The 16,037-nt window shown below is 41.7% G+C and overlaps 1 protein-coding gene across 13 annotated transcripts in view; it reads left to right on the top strand.

Annotated features, from left to right (window-relative positions):
- The window catches only part of TSNARE1 (t-SNARE domain containing 1), a 451,500-nt gene that overhangs the window by 261,477 nt on the left and 173,986 nt on the right, over positions 1-16,037 (top strand). For all 13 annotated transcript variants that reach the window (XM_088179949.1, XM_088179899.1, XM_088179963.1 and 10 more), the window contains one exon: positions 9,958-10,030. In XM_088179949.1, coding sequence (XP_088036075.1) covers positions 9,958-10,030 — 73 coding nt within the window. The remainder of the gene's footprint in view (positions 1-9,957; positions 10,031-16,037) is intronic.

Here is a 16,037-nt window from a genome sequence, read left to right as displayed (position 1 = left end):
TCAACTTGCAGGAGGTGATACCCATCAACCTTTCTTTTCTGAGCCTTTTAGCTGCAGTTGTAATTAATTTGCCCTCAGATACCATAACTCAGCATTTGTGCCTCTTAGATAACCTGCATCATTGACTGAAAATATGTAAGAAAAATGTCAAAAGCAAAGTCTGCAGTCCACAGAGCCAAAATCTGGAAGAGCTTACAAAGACCATAGCATTTGGCTTTGAAATGCACAGGGAAATGTAGGGCAGAGAGGGTTTTTTAAAATTGTATGGAATGTGTATCTTCTTTTTGCCCAATTTGTACCATTGAGGAGAAGGAGAACCTTGGGCAGACCTTGGACATGGAATTGCTGGTGGAGCTGGTGGAGCACTTGATGGCCTGAGCAGCCATACCCCAACCCAAGAGAGATGTTGACCTCTTCAGACAAGTCCAGAGGAGGCCACTGAGCTGATCAAAGGGCTGGAGAACCTCTGCTCTGGAGCCAGGCTGGGAGAGATGGGGATGTTCAGCCTGGGGAAGAGAAGGATCCAGGGAGAGCTCAGAGCCCCTTCCAGTGCCTAAAGGGGCTCCAGGAGAGCTGGAGAGGGACTGGGGACAAGGGATGGAGGGACAGGATAAAGGGGAATGGCTTTGAGCTGAAGGAAGGTAGGTTTATTTTACATATTAGGGGGAAATTCCTTCCTACAAGAGTGGTGAGGCTCCATCCATGGAGGTGCTCAGGGTCAGGCTGGGCAGGGCTTTGGTTAACCTGGTCTAGGTGCCCTGCCCATGGCAGGAGGTTGGAACCAGATCATCTGTAAGGTCTTTTTCAGCCCAAACCCATCTGTGATTTTATGATTCCAGCCTTCAGTGACCTCTGTAAGAGATTGTGACTCCCTTCCTCTCTTGCACCAACCCCATAAACTCCACTTGTAATAAGGACTGAGCTGTCTCCAAGCTCTGCATATGGTTCAACAGCTTCAGCAATTTCTAAACAGAGGATTGGCAGCACAGCAGTGAATTGTGAAAAGATGCTGTGTATTTCCCTTGTCCCTTTGTCTTTTTCCTTTCAGTTAAAGTTAGATGTTCTTTTCTAATTTGTCAAGAATAAATAGTGCACCTAAATGAATCACTCTGTTGATAGCTGCAGATCAGACTCTGCAATCAGTATTTTATTTAAGTAAAATAATTGAGCAGCAATTGATAATACATGGCAGCTTACGATTGCTCTAATTGCTTGGCTTCCTGGAACACTCCTAAAAAGAAAATGAATTCCTCCATTGTATTTTTTTCTGGCTGCATGACCCTCATGGAAATAAATCCAGAGTGGAGAATTAATAGTGCTGCAAACAAAGTGTAGAAAGTGTTGAAGCTTTTTGTCATAATCTTTGCACAGTTTCTATTTTTGAAGATAACATACCACCTGCAATAAACTGCCTTTCCTGGGGCTGGTATCAGTCAGGGTGATAGATTACAACTACTTCCCTCACTACTGCTATTAGTTTATACATTGCAGCCTGGGGCAGGAAGCAGGAGATGCTAAAGGAAAAGTCAGTGTGGAACAAACTGAGTTTGGAGTTTGCTGACCAATTTCCATATCTTTGGTGACTTGTTACTCAGGAGACCTTCTTCGTCTGAGCAGCTGAAAAAAATGGGAGCTGTAAATATTAAATGCATTTTATTTTCTTATTTTAAAAAGACTAACTATCCCCAACAAGCATTTTTTTTGAATATAAAAAACCCTCAAAAAACAAACAAAAAACCCCCACTTTTTTCATAGGTTGCTGTAAGAACTCATATATCTCACTTTTTGCAGTTTGCTGCTGTAGAGACCAACGGCTCCTTGGAGCTGTTGGAGAGTAAAATAAATGTGCAATACAGACAAATAGTTCCTGTTGGACAGGTACCCACCACATGAAACACTCCATGACAATTGCATCAAATCACTGTGGTTATTGCCCAGCTCTTACAGAAGGAAAAGGAATCTGCTCATAAAAGCCTTTTCTTGGACAAGGCTGTGCATTATTATTGTTGGACAATTCTGCTCTGGTTTGTGTGGCTTTTATGTTCACCTTTTTTATTGTATTTAATTTTTGCTTTTGGGGTGTCAGGCCAGCAAATTTCACAAACCCTAAGCTACAATCTATATTTGAAGTACAAATGGATATCCTCTATTGGGAGAACCTTCATCTTCACTGAGTATTTTTATTACTGGTCTGCAAAGGCCACAATGTCAGGCATTTCATTATCTCTGTTCACTTTGGGTGCTTCATGTAATTACTTTTGTGCCATTTGACTAGCCTATATACATATGTGAATTAACTCAGAAGGAACTCCTTAATTCAACTCCAGGGAGCTGGGAAAGGTGAGAAGGCAGAAAATCCCACAAAAACCTTTCTAGCATATCAGAAAACAGAAGCAATATTTCTGATCTGTGAGTCTCTTTCATATCCAGCCCAAGGGTTTGTTGGAAAAGCAAGGATATTAATCTTTCTTTAGTGGTAAAGTAGATAGAAACTTGGCTGTAGGAGAACAACTTGGATTTGTAGTGTGGGTGCAGAAACTTTCTTTTGTAACCACGAGAAAATAAATCATAGAATCATAGACTGGTCTGGGTTGGGACCTCGATCACCCAGTTCCAACCCCACTGCCATGGATCAGGTTGCTCAGGATTATTGCTTCCAAATATGCATTGTAACATCCCAGAGTCTTGTTCCAGCTGTGCTAACCAGGTACAGGAACATCAGACATTCAGAAAAGAGAAATAAAATTGCAGCACGTTGCCATTTGCAGAGCAGAGCTGATGTTCACTCTGGAGAGTGATGAAGTCACTTCCCTCTTCATTTCCTTATTTTGTGGATCTTCTTCTTTCACTCTTTGTTGACTTTACGAGTGTCTGGTGGAAGAGGAGAGTGGTGGGGATGAAGGAAGGACAGGGCATTGCAAAATATGTAAATTCACATCCACTTCTCCATCATGGGGGATTTTTGAAACATTCTCCATTTGCTCTACACCTCGAATTTGTAGCATAATTCTTTTGTTTTCCACACCCCTCTGTCCCTCTTCTCCACCTGTGAAGCCCCACCTGGAGCACGGATTCCAGCTCTGGAGTGTCCAAGGCCAGGTTGGATGGGGCTCGGAGCAACCTGGTCCAGTGGAAGGTGTCTCTGCACATGGCAGGGGGTGCAACTGGGTGGTGTTTAAGATCCCTTCAAACCTAAACTATTCTATGCCTTTATGATTCTGATTTCATGATGATAACGACTGTTGCACCTCAGTTTTCTGATGTAACCATTCCTGCTCACATCATTTCTGGTCTTCATGATATCAAAACTATCACAGCATTAGCTTGAAGTCAAAATGGAATCAACATAGTTCTTTTGTTGTTGTTGTTTTGGTTTTGGTTTTATTTTTTTTTTTAAATTTTATTTTTGTTTTTATTTTTTCTTTTGTTAAAACTAAGCAAGGCAAACAAATTATTCCTTTCTCTAATTTTTTGTTTATTTGCCTGTTATGGATCATACCAGTGTTCATGCTTATTTTACACCAGAGTGTTTAGCCAGGAAATAGAAGCCTGAGATTTAAGGTCTGTTTTCTGCTACTGTAGACAGAAATAGGCTATGTTTATATCTCTGCAATCTGCTAGGCCTCAAATGTTCATTTAACACCTGGTGTATGTTCAGGGCAAGTGAATCTTAAAATTATTAGTGCCTGTCTATATACAGTGGCTGTTTGTACAGGTGGGAGTGTTTGTGGTACATGAGAATACATATGTTTATGTGCCTGTATAAACACCCACGTGTACATACAGACAGGAATTCACAGACCTTTACAAATTGGTGAGTTTAAATGAAATTTGGGGTGTTAATTAATTTGAAGATCGGAATCAAAGTCGATAAAAAGAATGCTTTATGTCATCTTTGATCCTTTATTATATTTCCCAAATATAAAGTGAGGATAGCTATGTAAAAACAAAACTGTTGATGACCTCCTCCATTAACACATCTCCTATTTCCAGATCCAAAGGGGTTTTAAAAGGACAAGCTACCTCTTCCTATGTTTATGGTATCATATTTCCCTTACACAACCCTGACAAGGGGGGATGACTTTAAACCAGTAGAAGGCACATTTAGATTGGATATGAGGAAGAAATTCTTCCCTGTGAGGGTGGTGAGTCCCTGGCACAGGTTTCCCAGAGAAGCTGTGGCTGCTCCTGGATCCCTGGCAGTGTCCAAGGCCAGACTGGATGGAGCTTGGAGCAACCTGGGATAGTGGAAGGTGTCCCTGCCCATGGCAGGGTTTGGAACAAGGTGATCTTCAACCCAAACCATCCTGTGATTTCATGATTCTGATTCCATGATGATCCAACTGGCAGGATTTGTGACCCTGTGGGGGATCCACCTGAAGAACTGCAGCCCATGGGAAGGACCCAGGTTAGAGGAGTTTGTGGGGGACTGTCTGCCTTGAGAGAGACCCAAAATGGAGCTGGGGAAGGGTGTGAGGAGTTAAAAAATGTGTGATAAACTGACCACAGCCCCCATTCCCAATCCCCCGTGCCACAGCAGTGGAGGAGGGAGAGAACATGAAAGTGAAGTCCAGGAAGTAGAGAAAGTTGGGAGAAGTATTTTAAGATTTGGTTTTACTTTTCATTACCCTACTCTGATTTTGATTGGTAACAAATTAAACTTATTTACCCAAATTAAGTCTATTTTGCACATGACATGAACTGATGACTGAGAGACCCCAGGAGCCTTTCATTACATTTCCTCTCCCCTGTCCAGCTGAGGAGGGGAGTGATGGAGCAGCTTTGGTGGCCATGTGACATCCAGCCAGGGGCAGAATGAATAAAATACCAGCTGGCAGCTTGCAGGATCTCTGTTCTCATCCCTGCAATGGTCTCAGCTCTCTCTGATGAGCTCCAGGCATCTCACCTCTCACAGCCTCTCCATTGGGATTTGGTGGCAGGAGCCCCCTTCCTGCTGTGTTTCCTGAGCTGGTGTCCCCAGGTAGGTGCTGGACTGGCATCCCAAAGCTCAGCATGACTACTTTCATCATGCAGCACAGTTCTCCACGCCCTGAGATGACACAGACCTCTAAGACAGAAAAAGAGAGAGGAAACGTGCACAGGCAGGAGTGGGAGAGAGAAACTCCACACTCTGGCTGTTGTTGAGTCCCCGAGGAGATCTAACTCAGTCTGTAATTGCTGTTCTGGATGGCTTCTGCCCTCAAAACAATTTTCTGCTGGTCTGTTGTTGCTTAGGCTGAATCAGGTTGATTTATTGAATGTCATTTTTTTTCTCCCCAGCCATAGACAAGAGAAAAATATTTGTTGAAAGGCTGTTGTAGCAAGATTTAGTTCCTGCCTATCTTGCATCAGAAGCTTGCTCACATTTTATTTATTTTTTTTTCCTTTTCCTTTCCTTCCCCTGTCTCTCAGAAAGGAATGAGGACAGACAAACACCATGCTCTGATTTGTCTTTCCATGTCCATACATGCTGGACCACAGGGTAGGAGATGCCCCACAGCTGTTGCAGATGGGACAACACACAAGGAACATCTCAGCATCTCTTTGGTAAAACATGACAGACACTACAAAGAGCTGTTGGTTGTTTTCTTTTTTCCTTGCTTCTTTATTTTTTCCCCCAAAGGTAACAAGCACAAGGGGTTTGTTTTGCTTTATTGTGTTTTGGAGTGCTTCCATGTGCAGAAATGCACACATGGGCCTTATAGGACATCTTTCAGGATCTCCTTGAGGTTTATTTTATAGCTCTCCTGGCTGCTTGCTGCAGAGTATATGACAGGTCAGAATGTGACCTCGCTTGTAAAAATTCAGCAGCTCCTGAATATTGAGGCAGCAATTAATTTAAATGCTAATTTATAGCCCTTTAAAAATGGATGGCTGGTTTGTGAGTACACAAAAGTGCATGTGCTAAATAGGATAGACCACTGATACTTTTCATCCCATTTTTATACAAACCTAAGGCAAACATTCCTAGAAATGAGTGTGACTGTGACTCTCCCCTCGAGGACTTGAGCTGACACTGATAGAGGAGGCTGGGAACTGGATCCATGTGAGAGAGGAATTATTGACTACACAGGTTTGTTCTGTGTCCTTCTGAGGAGAACATGTTCTCCTCTCTGCTTTATTTGACACCATTCCCATGGCAGGAATACAACAATGTCTTTCTGATATCATTAAGGGCAGGGTTATGTTGGAAGTTTTCAGTGGGAATAAATCTTCACCCCACAAAGCATGAGAATGGAAGAGAGAAGAGGTTTGCTTGTTTTCTGTCTTGGAAATTCTTCAGTAATGCTCATCCTGTGGGGAAATGGGCTGCTGGGATTTATTGTCCCCACATTGGTGACAATGTCTGGGTTTTATAATCTGACTTGCTCATAAATTAATTTCAAAAATGTTGAAATCTTTATCTTGTTAAAGCAAAAATTGGGAAATTGAAATTTCTAGTTTATCTGCAAAATCATATTTCCAACCATTTTTGTGTCAGGTTTGGAATTTTATTTTTTTCCCCCAAAATCTCAGTACTATGCAGTGACATTATTCACTTATTGAGTCAGGTTAAGTGACAAAAATAGTCCTGGCATTTTAACCTAGCACTTTCTGTTAAGAACTTCCCCAACTAATTTTTCCTGGTGAGAGTTAATCCTCCAGAACTTAAGGCCCTCAAATTCTGTCACATCTCTGGTTTTCTCATCTATCATTCCTCTACTTTTTTGGCCATCTTTAACTACTGCCATTTCATTTTATTGTTGACTAGTTTAATTCTTTTTGTTCCAGAATGGGTGATATTAAATCCTGTCTACTAATCTGATTTCTCCTTTTCAAGGGAAAAAAAAAAAAAAAGAGAGTATTTAGATGGAATCGTTTAAACCTGTCTCCCTCTTGCTGCAGAATATAGTGAATGAATTGCTGCCAGACAGGAAAGGCTGGTGTTAATTAAAACCCAGGGAGCCCCAGCCTAGTTAGCTGGCAGGGAGACAAAATTTTGGGAATGGTGGTGGCTGCTGCACTCCTGGGTTCTGTGGAGTCAGAGATTTATGAGGAGCTGTATTTCATTGTGAATTCTGCAAAGTGTGTGCAAACCTGGGAAACCAAAGGCAATCTGATTTTCCTAACAAACTCTGATGCCTGGCAAGTTCACAGGTATTTGGGGATGGAGCAGACCTGGCACGAAGGAGCAGGAGAGTAGCTCCAAGGTATATTCCATTATGGAAGTTCTTTATTTCTGGGTATTTTTCTTTCTTCTATTTCTTCTTTTGTTTTCCTTACATACATCAAGGACTTTGAAACTTCACATTGCCAGGTTAAATTATTCAACAGATTTCTTGCTTCAGGTCAGATTGTTTTTTGTGCTCTGTGCTTTGTAACTCATCCCTGTTTGTTTTTCCTGAAGTGCAGCAGTCGCAGTTTTTCCTTCCTCACAACTCAGCGCTGGCTCTCACTGATGCATATTTGCTAAACAGTAATTTTAAGTGTTATTGCAACATTATGGGAAGGATCTATACTCTGCAGCTGCAGATGGTTGGTTTCAAGTACCTGAATACAAATGGCAAAGCTGAACCAGCGCCGTTCACACACAACATTGAATTTTCTTTCTCATTCTTCCCTTCTTGTAATATCTGGGGATCAGGACATGGACAGCCCAACACCTCGTGGTTAAATTACCTGGGAAGGGTCCTCTGAGAAGTCAATGGATACGTTGGAATCTGTTTTATTCCAATGGAATAAAACAGAATGGGGTGCGTGGGGGGCGTGTGTAATTCAACATTTTGCAATAAACTCTGTCTAACCAAATGTACCTGCAAAAACATATTCGTGAGCTTTAAGTCACCTTCACTTAAAGTGCTGAAAAAGAAGCACAAGAAAATAAAGCAGATTGAAGTGTAGAAGGGATTGTGTTTGTATTGCAAGGAACAGAAACAAAAAAATTATGTCAGTGACAACTTAGCCAAGAGAAGAGACAAATCAGCATTCTGGGCGGGCTTTTTTAGTATTATGATTTTTTTATTTATATTTTCCTTAATCATCTTTTGCAAAGCAGTTAAACAAGAGCAGAACAAGACATTAATGTTAATTATCAGTCTTCACATTTTGCTAAACTTTAACTTTCTCCCTTAAAATATTTTAACAAAACGCTCAGAAATCTTCCCTACAGGAAAAAAAAAATCACCACTCATTTGTCCTCATTTCCTGGTAATGATTTACTAACACAATGCTCAAGTACAATCTCAAATTACTTAAATTTCATTGTGTTGCAAAATTTTCTGCAGTATTTACAAGTTAGGAATAATACCATCCATAATTAAAGCTTCATTATGCTTGACAAATGAAGGAATGCAGTGCATTTTGTGGTGCATTATCCAGTCTTTGGTAGGGGGAGTGTTTTTTGCTTTATTGTGATTTCTCACAGCTTTTAAAATCTTTAGCTTTTCCTCCATCTTCAGTTATTCAACAATTTGGTATATTCTAGCACTCACAGTGGGACTCCCAGACCTCATTTTAAATTGATGCAGTTCTATTTCATTACGTGCTGAAGTGTTATGCCAGTTATGTTCTCACAGCAAACTTCAGTAGGAGGACATGGATTCATTCTGCACCATTTTCTAAATTTGCTAGTAGGGAAAGGGAGTTCTTTAAAAAGTGTGGTGGATGCAATTGGAACTTTTGAGATGAACATGGAATTCCAGAGTGGGCCAGGCTGGAAGGGACCACAGTGGGGTCATCTGGTCCCATCTCCCTGCTCCTGCCATCCCTGAGCACAGGGCACAGGATTGTGTCCAGATAGTTCAGACACTTCTCATTATCTGCTCTGACTTTGTTAGTGATAAACTCGATTGATATCTGGCTGTTTTGCCAGGAGGGGGAGGTCTCCTGGTCCTTATCTCAACCTGTGAACCCTTCACTATATTTTCAGTCCCCTGTCTGCTTAGAGAGGGGAGAGGTAGAGCAGATTTGGTGGGTGCCTGTCATCCAGCCATGGTCAAACAACACACAGGGTTCCGTGGAATTACAGTTTGCCAGGAATCTCCATCCTTGGAGGCAACCAAAACCATGGCCCTCAGCACCCTAATTTAGTTGTTTGCTCTGAGAAGGGCTGTTGGGCTAAATAATTTCCAGAGGTTCCTGCCCAATGTTTCTGTGATTCTCTGACTTGCACAGCTGAAAAAGAAATACATCATTTTTTAGTGTCTTTTTTCCTGCTCTGATAATGCTGGTAGTGCATTTAGCAGTGTCTATATTATTATGTCTATTATTGCTAAATTAATTCTTCTTACAAAAGGCAGTGTCATACGATGTCAACATATGCTCACATTTGCTCTTTTATATGGTAAGTGTTCAGAAATGAAGAAAACAAACTCATGGGTAATTTGCTGTGTTTTCACAGAGAAAATTTCAGAGCTGAATGTAGCTACATTGGTTTTTTTTCTTTTTTACTACTTGAAAACATATAAATGAGTCTGTTCATCAAACAGCTTTTCCCTTATTACCCTACCAATAAGGTAATTTCAAATTCAGGGAGTTTTCCTTTGTATCTCCATCAGTTTATGAATAGCATCAGATGGATGCTGTGCTGAGAGATGGCCTTTTTCTGTGTAGGAGAAAACAGTCTGGGATGAATGGCCTGCGTCACCAATAACTTTTTTAGAAAGAGAAGGGTTTGCTGCTGTTGTTTTTATTGTTGTTTTTCCTTAGTCCTCCACAATTCTGAAAAGCAGCCATAAAAGCTGATCATTCCACTTGTTCCTCTCACAAAGCTTGAGTCAGCTGGCTGACTTAGATCCAGCAAACCATGGCTCTGAGGGAATTTTTTACTATGGGAGCATTACAACTTCTCCTTTTACTTCTACACCAATGAAGATTCCTGGGTTTGTGTTTCTCTTTGCCAAGCTGGATTGTGGAACGTGCCTTTGTTTCCTGGATATCCCCCACTCCTCGTTAATGTCAGGATTTCTGTCTTTTCAGAGTGACATGTTGGATGTGAACCAGATCATCAAAGACCTGGCCTCCATGGTGCACGAGCAAGGAGACACAATAGGTAGGTGTGACATGAAAATTTGGGGCTTTATTACCCTCTCCCACCCTTCCAACGTTATTTTGTCCCTCACCAGCAGCCCTTTGTTGATGCTGTGATTATTTTCCCTCTGTTTTGAGCATTTTGAGCATCCAGAGATGTTTGGATCTGACAAGCTGCCCTGTTCAATAAGGTTCTTATGTTATGGATAGTTTGCTGGTACATTTAGCATAAAATAGAATCCACAGAGAGATGAATCCATTCCCTTTTGACTGCAAAAAGGAAGCTGGAGAATATATAACATTAACTGGAAAGGGATCCAATTCTTCCTTTCTACCTGGAACTGTAATTAAAAAACAGTAGTAGTGGCAATTATTATTATGACTATTGATGAAATTAGAGAAAAATAAGCAGCTTTTTGTTTCCAAATAGAATTTTCATTCCACATAACAGGGTGTGTCTAATTAAATTTACAGAAGCCTGACATCAAGATGTGCTCATATAAAGACTGAAGTTTCTGCCCATTAGTTCATCTCCTCTTGTTCTCCAGCTACTGATGACTAGGAAAAAATTGGCTGGAGAAAACTGGGAAAAGAGATAAGAGTAACTCCTGGTCCTATCTTTAGGAGCAGCCCATCACTGAGAGCCACCACTTCTTGTGAACAGAGAGATAGGACACTTAAATTAGCTCTCTCTGACCTTTGTCACTGCTCTTTTCTGCTGATGTGAAGAAAAATCGATTTTTTCCTCTATCTCTTGTTTTTATGTACAATAATAATATTTGGTTCTTCTGGAACAACTGCTCATTTTCAAATTTGGGAGCTAATAGCCCTAAAGGCTTGTTGAGGGATCTAAACTACAGAGCAGCAGGATTTGTGGGGATATTTCTTACCTGAAGGCTCAGCTGGTGCTTCTAGGAGCAGGAGCAAGTCCTGAGACAGCCATATGAAGATTTGAAACGCAGAAACTCTTCTCGGCTGCTTATTACTCACTCTAGATTTCTTTGCTGAGTTCATATCTCTGCAAATTTCCATCACCATAAGATACTTCCTTTCATACTGAAATTGAATAAGAAACACCGCTCAGGTTTACAGGGGCAGCGAAAAGTAAATCAAAATTAAAATGAAAGTCAGTATTTTAGTATATTTTCTTTTTTCTTCGTCTTTTTTTTTTTTTTTTTTTTTCTTTCTTTTTTTTTTTTTTTTTTTTTTTTTCTCTTGATGCTGGTTTGAAAGCTTATTTTTGTACATGGATAACTTTGGAGCCTGATTCATCTCTAAAAGCACATCAGATGCTAATGCCTTGAGGGACATGACAACATACATCAGCTAGTTTCAAGATCCTCACAACTCCTTTTCTTAAGGCAATATTTATTATTTTAAGACTTTACCCATGCATAGAAGCCATCCCAGTATTAACTTCCCTGTGAGAAGCTGTTAGACTAAGTAGGACATTTTGTCTTTGAGCCAGCATAAGGTTTTCATGGGTTTTTCTTTTTGTTGTTGTTGTTCTTCCTCTTACACTCCAGCAGATTTTTAGCAGTTTTTTTAAGGACTATCTCTTAATCCTGACAGGCAATCAAGGTATCTTCCCATCCAATTGCTGAAGGGTCCCACTGTTTATCTTTTGACATTCATATTGCACAAAAGGGAGATAAAGAATCAGGAGGCAAGAGATGTTGAAACTCCTACAGTGAAAATTCCATGATGACAAGAGACGGCTCTCTTGGCCCTTTAATTTTTTTTTCAGTCCACTCTTCTGACATGCATGGAATGAAAGCTCTGTGTGTGCTTGTCTAGGAAACACAGAGAAAATACAAAACCAGGGAATAGGAGATGAAGCCCTCAGCAAAATGCTCCCAGAGAAAACCCCTCTTTGGTTCCCCTGAGCTGGGGAGAATTGTGGGGAGAGTTTGTGTGGTCTGTGCATGGCACAGGCAGAGTAACCCTTGCTTCTTACAAGAATCTAAAAGGAGTTTTTCTGGCACTTGGGCCAGTTCCTTAATGAACACTTTGATAACACTCCCTAGGGGAGACAGCAATTTCTGTTGTTCAGGGGAGGAATAGAATGCAGACTTGGGAGAGGATACTCCTGTTATTTTATGTCTTCTGCAAACAAACTCTGTGCCCAAGTTCCTGGCATCTCTTTGATACAAATACTTAATTATGCATTACCATATCAGTGAGCCCAAGCCTATGAAACCAAAACAAGCCAATGGTTTGGGTTAACTGGGAATCAGCAGAGTCTTCCCAACACAATCCTGCAGGAGCTCTTGGCAAAAACATCCCAGTGCAGCTTCATCACATGGGCAGCTGGTGAGGGGAAAGAGGGCAAGGAGGAGGACACTAATAGGAAAAAAACAGTAATTGGCTGTAGAATTGGTGTTGGTGACATGGTTTGGGGTTTCAGTGGGATCCTGTTTGTGGATTTGCAGCTGCTTTGGAAAGTGGGATCCATCTCATAAGGAGAATTTTAGTACTGATGGGGGAGGGAGGGACCAGCAGTCCTGTAGGAGCAGAGAACAGGATTACTGAAGCAAGGAAATGGGGTGGTGTGGCAGGAAGGGTTCCCAAAGTCACCAAAAGTCACCTTCAGACCTGGAAGTGAGCAGGGAAATGCCTACCAGGCACCACCATCGTGGGCAAATATCCCAAATCCTCTGCAGGAACTGAGCACTCTGGGGTGCTAAATGCACAAAATATCGAGAATAAACCTGAGACATTAGGGACCTGTGTGAAGTTGCAGGGCTACAATTTTGTTGGGATCATGGAGATGTGGGGGGTTGGTTTCTAAAGTGTTGCCTTGGAAGGATGCAGGCTCTTTTAGGAAGGGCAGGGTAGGAAAATGAGGAGGAAGAGTTGCCCTTTATAGAGAGAGCAGCTGGAATGCATGGGATGCTGCCTGGGGATGGATGAGAAGCTGATGGAAAGTTTATGGGTCAGGATTAAAAAGAAGACAGACAAAGAAGATGAGGCCCTCTACAGACAGGAACAGCCTCACCTTTGCAGGCTCTGGTCCTCATGGGGGATTTCAACCACCCCCAGTATCAACTGGAAAGACAACACAGCAGGACATCAATATTTCAGGAGGTTCTGGCATGCATCAGGGACAGCTTTGGGGATCTGATGTATAAATGGTAAGATCTCCAGATGGCCAGCAGAGGTTCATCTCCACTAAATTTTACTGTCATGGCAGCAGAAGGATTCTGAAGCCAAAGCATCCAAGGATTCAAGGCTTGGCACTGTGAGAAGTAAATTATGTTGGAGGTGATTGCAACAGCAATGATCACTCCTTTCCATACTCATGACCACTCACCTGAGCTGTAAGCTCCCCAAAAGTCTGAAACCTTCCCAGTATTTCCCACTGAGCATCTCTATTTTATATGTGTGTACTTTGATTGGTGGCACTGGGATATGCATGCAAACTTCCATGGAATCAGTTTTGTGACTGGTGTTAGGGAGAAGAGAATCCCTAAATCCTCACTTCCTCTGAACAAAGTGTCAACAGCACAGCTGCCAATATTTGTATTGGAACCTGATGAAAGCAAGTGCCTTGCTTTGTCCAATTTGTAGGCTTCTGTTTGCCTTGTAAGTGAGAATAAAATTGACCTGAATAGGAGCTAGTGCTTTTTTTTAGAAAAGCTGTTTTTCCATGCTACCTGTGTATGGAACCTTAATAGTTATGCCAGAATAACACTCAAACTTCAACTTCCACCACTTCTATCACTGTTTAGAGCTCCATAGCATTTCACAAAGCCACAAGGAAAGACCCACATTGTTCTGAAAACATTTTACACTTTTAAAAGCATCACATTTCTGACTCTTTTGAACAGTTTTGGAACCAAGCTTTGTGTATCTGTTACCTTCCAATTACCTAAAATGGGAAAAGATCCCAAGCTCACATAGTGGCCACCTATTTTAATATTGAAAGAGCAGCAGTACAGGAAGGAATTTACCAGTTCTCTACATCTTTGTCCAGAATGAATGTACACAAATCTGTCTTTCCATGGCAAATCTCACTGGCTGAAAGAATCATGGAATCATAGGGCAATTTGAGTTGGAAGGGACCACTCACAATTCCCCTGCCATGGGCAGGGACACCTTCCACTATCCCAGGGTGCTCCAAGCCCCATCCAACCTGGCCTTGGACACTTCCAGGGATGGAGCAGCCACAGCTTCTCTGGGAAATCTGTACCAGGGTCTCACCACCCTCATAGGGAAGAATTTCTTCCTACTAAATCTATTCTATTTTAGTTTAAACCCATTCCCTTCTGTCCTGTCACTCCAGGATCTTGTAAATAATCTCTCTCCATCTTTCTTGCAGGCTCCTTTCAGGTACTTGAAGGCCACAATTAGGTCACCAAAAACCCTTCTCATTTCCAGTTTGAACAGTTCCAGTTGTCTCAGCCTTTCCTCTTAGGGGAGGTGCTTCATCCCTCTAATTAACTTGGTGGCCTCCTCAGAACAGATCAATGTCCTACTGTGTCAAGCTTAAGATTTCCTCAGACTTTGTTTTTAGACCAATACTTATCCAGACTTAGATGTTGGTGCTACGTAGCTTTCACTTCACTTCACTCTTGAAGTCTGGACTTTTTACATCTAAAAATAAATGGGTGAAAAAAATTCTTAATGTGGTCTAAAGTCAATGCTCTTTTACTTAACAAACATCTTTGCCTGGTATCTGTCAGGCTGGAGCTGAGAGACATGGAAAAAGAAGTAAAGACATGGCAGCTGCTGGTTTGCTTCAGTCAGGAGGAACTTCTTGATGGACCACTGAATTCAGTCCTGAATTCAGAGTGATGCTGCCATTCACTGAAGTGCCACATTGTCACTTATTGCCTAGTGATGACAACAATAACAATAAACTTCCTTCGAAGGAAAAGATGAATGCAAATGGGTTGTCTATTTTGGAAGATTTGGGATATGAGAGGGTTTTTCAGGTTTTGTTTTTATTTTTTTTTTTCTTTTAATTTTTTTTGTTGTTGCTGTTTTCCTATGAAATCAAGTCCAGTTTTGTTGCCTTTCTGACCTGAAGGCTGGTTTGACACATAAACACTGTCAAGAGGCCCCAACAGCACGTCCTGCTCCAGTCTGACTGCCTGGATGGCACAGCCAGGAATCTGTTGCCAGACTGCAAACTGAGCTGGGAAATCATTCACCTGGAGCCTTAACTAAACCCTCCCAAGTTATGAGCCTCAGCTGGGACATCTGCAAAAAATGAACACATCTTGAGAACAGTCCCCAAATACCTGAATGTAACAGCTTTAATATCTCTGATCAGTTGGATGTGGCCTGCAAAGTCTCTCATTTGGTTAAGATTCCTAAGTGATCCCAGATGAGGCTGTTATGGGAATGTGTACATTTATGTTCTTATTGGTTCCTGATGGATTGGGAAATCTTCTCTTGGCTGTGTTGCTTTCAGCCACTTGAGAAGACCCAGGGTAATGTGTCAGTTCAGAGCACAGCCCATGAAAGAAGAGTACACTGGAGTATTCCTGAATTTTTTTAACTTTCCCATCTCTTTGTTCACCATCAGTATAAACCCTGTCATCAGTTGTGTTTCTGCTAAGTCTAACAAAGCTTTATTGCAAACTACCCCCACTGCTGAAATTGTGTGATGTAATTATCCTTAATTGCCTTGTAGGCAACAATTTGAAGGTCATGGTCAGTGTGTCACTAGCACACATTTCCCAGAAAGCTGTGGCTGCCCCAGCCCTGGAAGTGTGGAGCAGGTTGGATGGGTCTAGTGGAAGGTGTCCCATGGCAGAGGTGATCATTAAGCATCCTCTAAGCCAAATCATTCTGTGATTCTATGTTGTGTTTAACACCACTCACCTTTCCCTGTTTATCTGGGCTGCAGCAGTGGTGGCCTCCACTGACCAGCTCTCTGGACAGGGCTGGACAGCCTCAGCTTCATGTGAGCCACTGCTTGGTGACCTTGGTGACAAAGTTGTTGGAGCCAGGTAGGGACTGCTGTGATCTCTGACCAACTCGTTTTACTCAAGATAACAAGCAACACAAAAATTGCAAGA

The sequence above is a fragment of the Sturnus vulgaris genome, chromosome 1 (genome assembly GCF_052056855.1).
Source record: "Sturnus vulgaris isolate bStuVul1 chromosome 1, bStuVul1.hap1, whole genome shotgun sequence".
In the NCBI taxonomy this organism is placed as follows: Eukaryota; Metazoa; Chordata; class Aves; order Passeriformes; family Sturnidae; genus Sturnus; species Sturnus vulgaris.
Note: the sequence above shows the minus strand (reverse complement) of the source record. Positions and strands in the feature narration are given on the sequence as shown.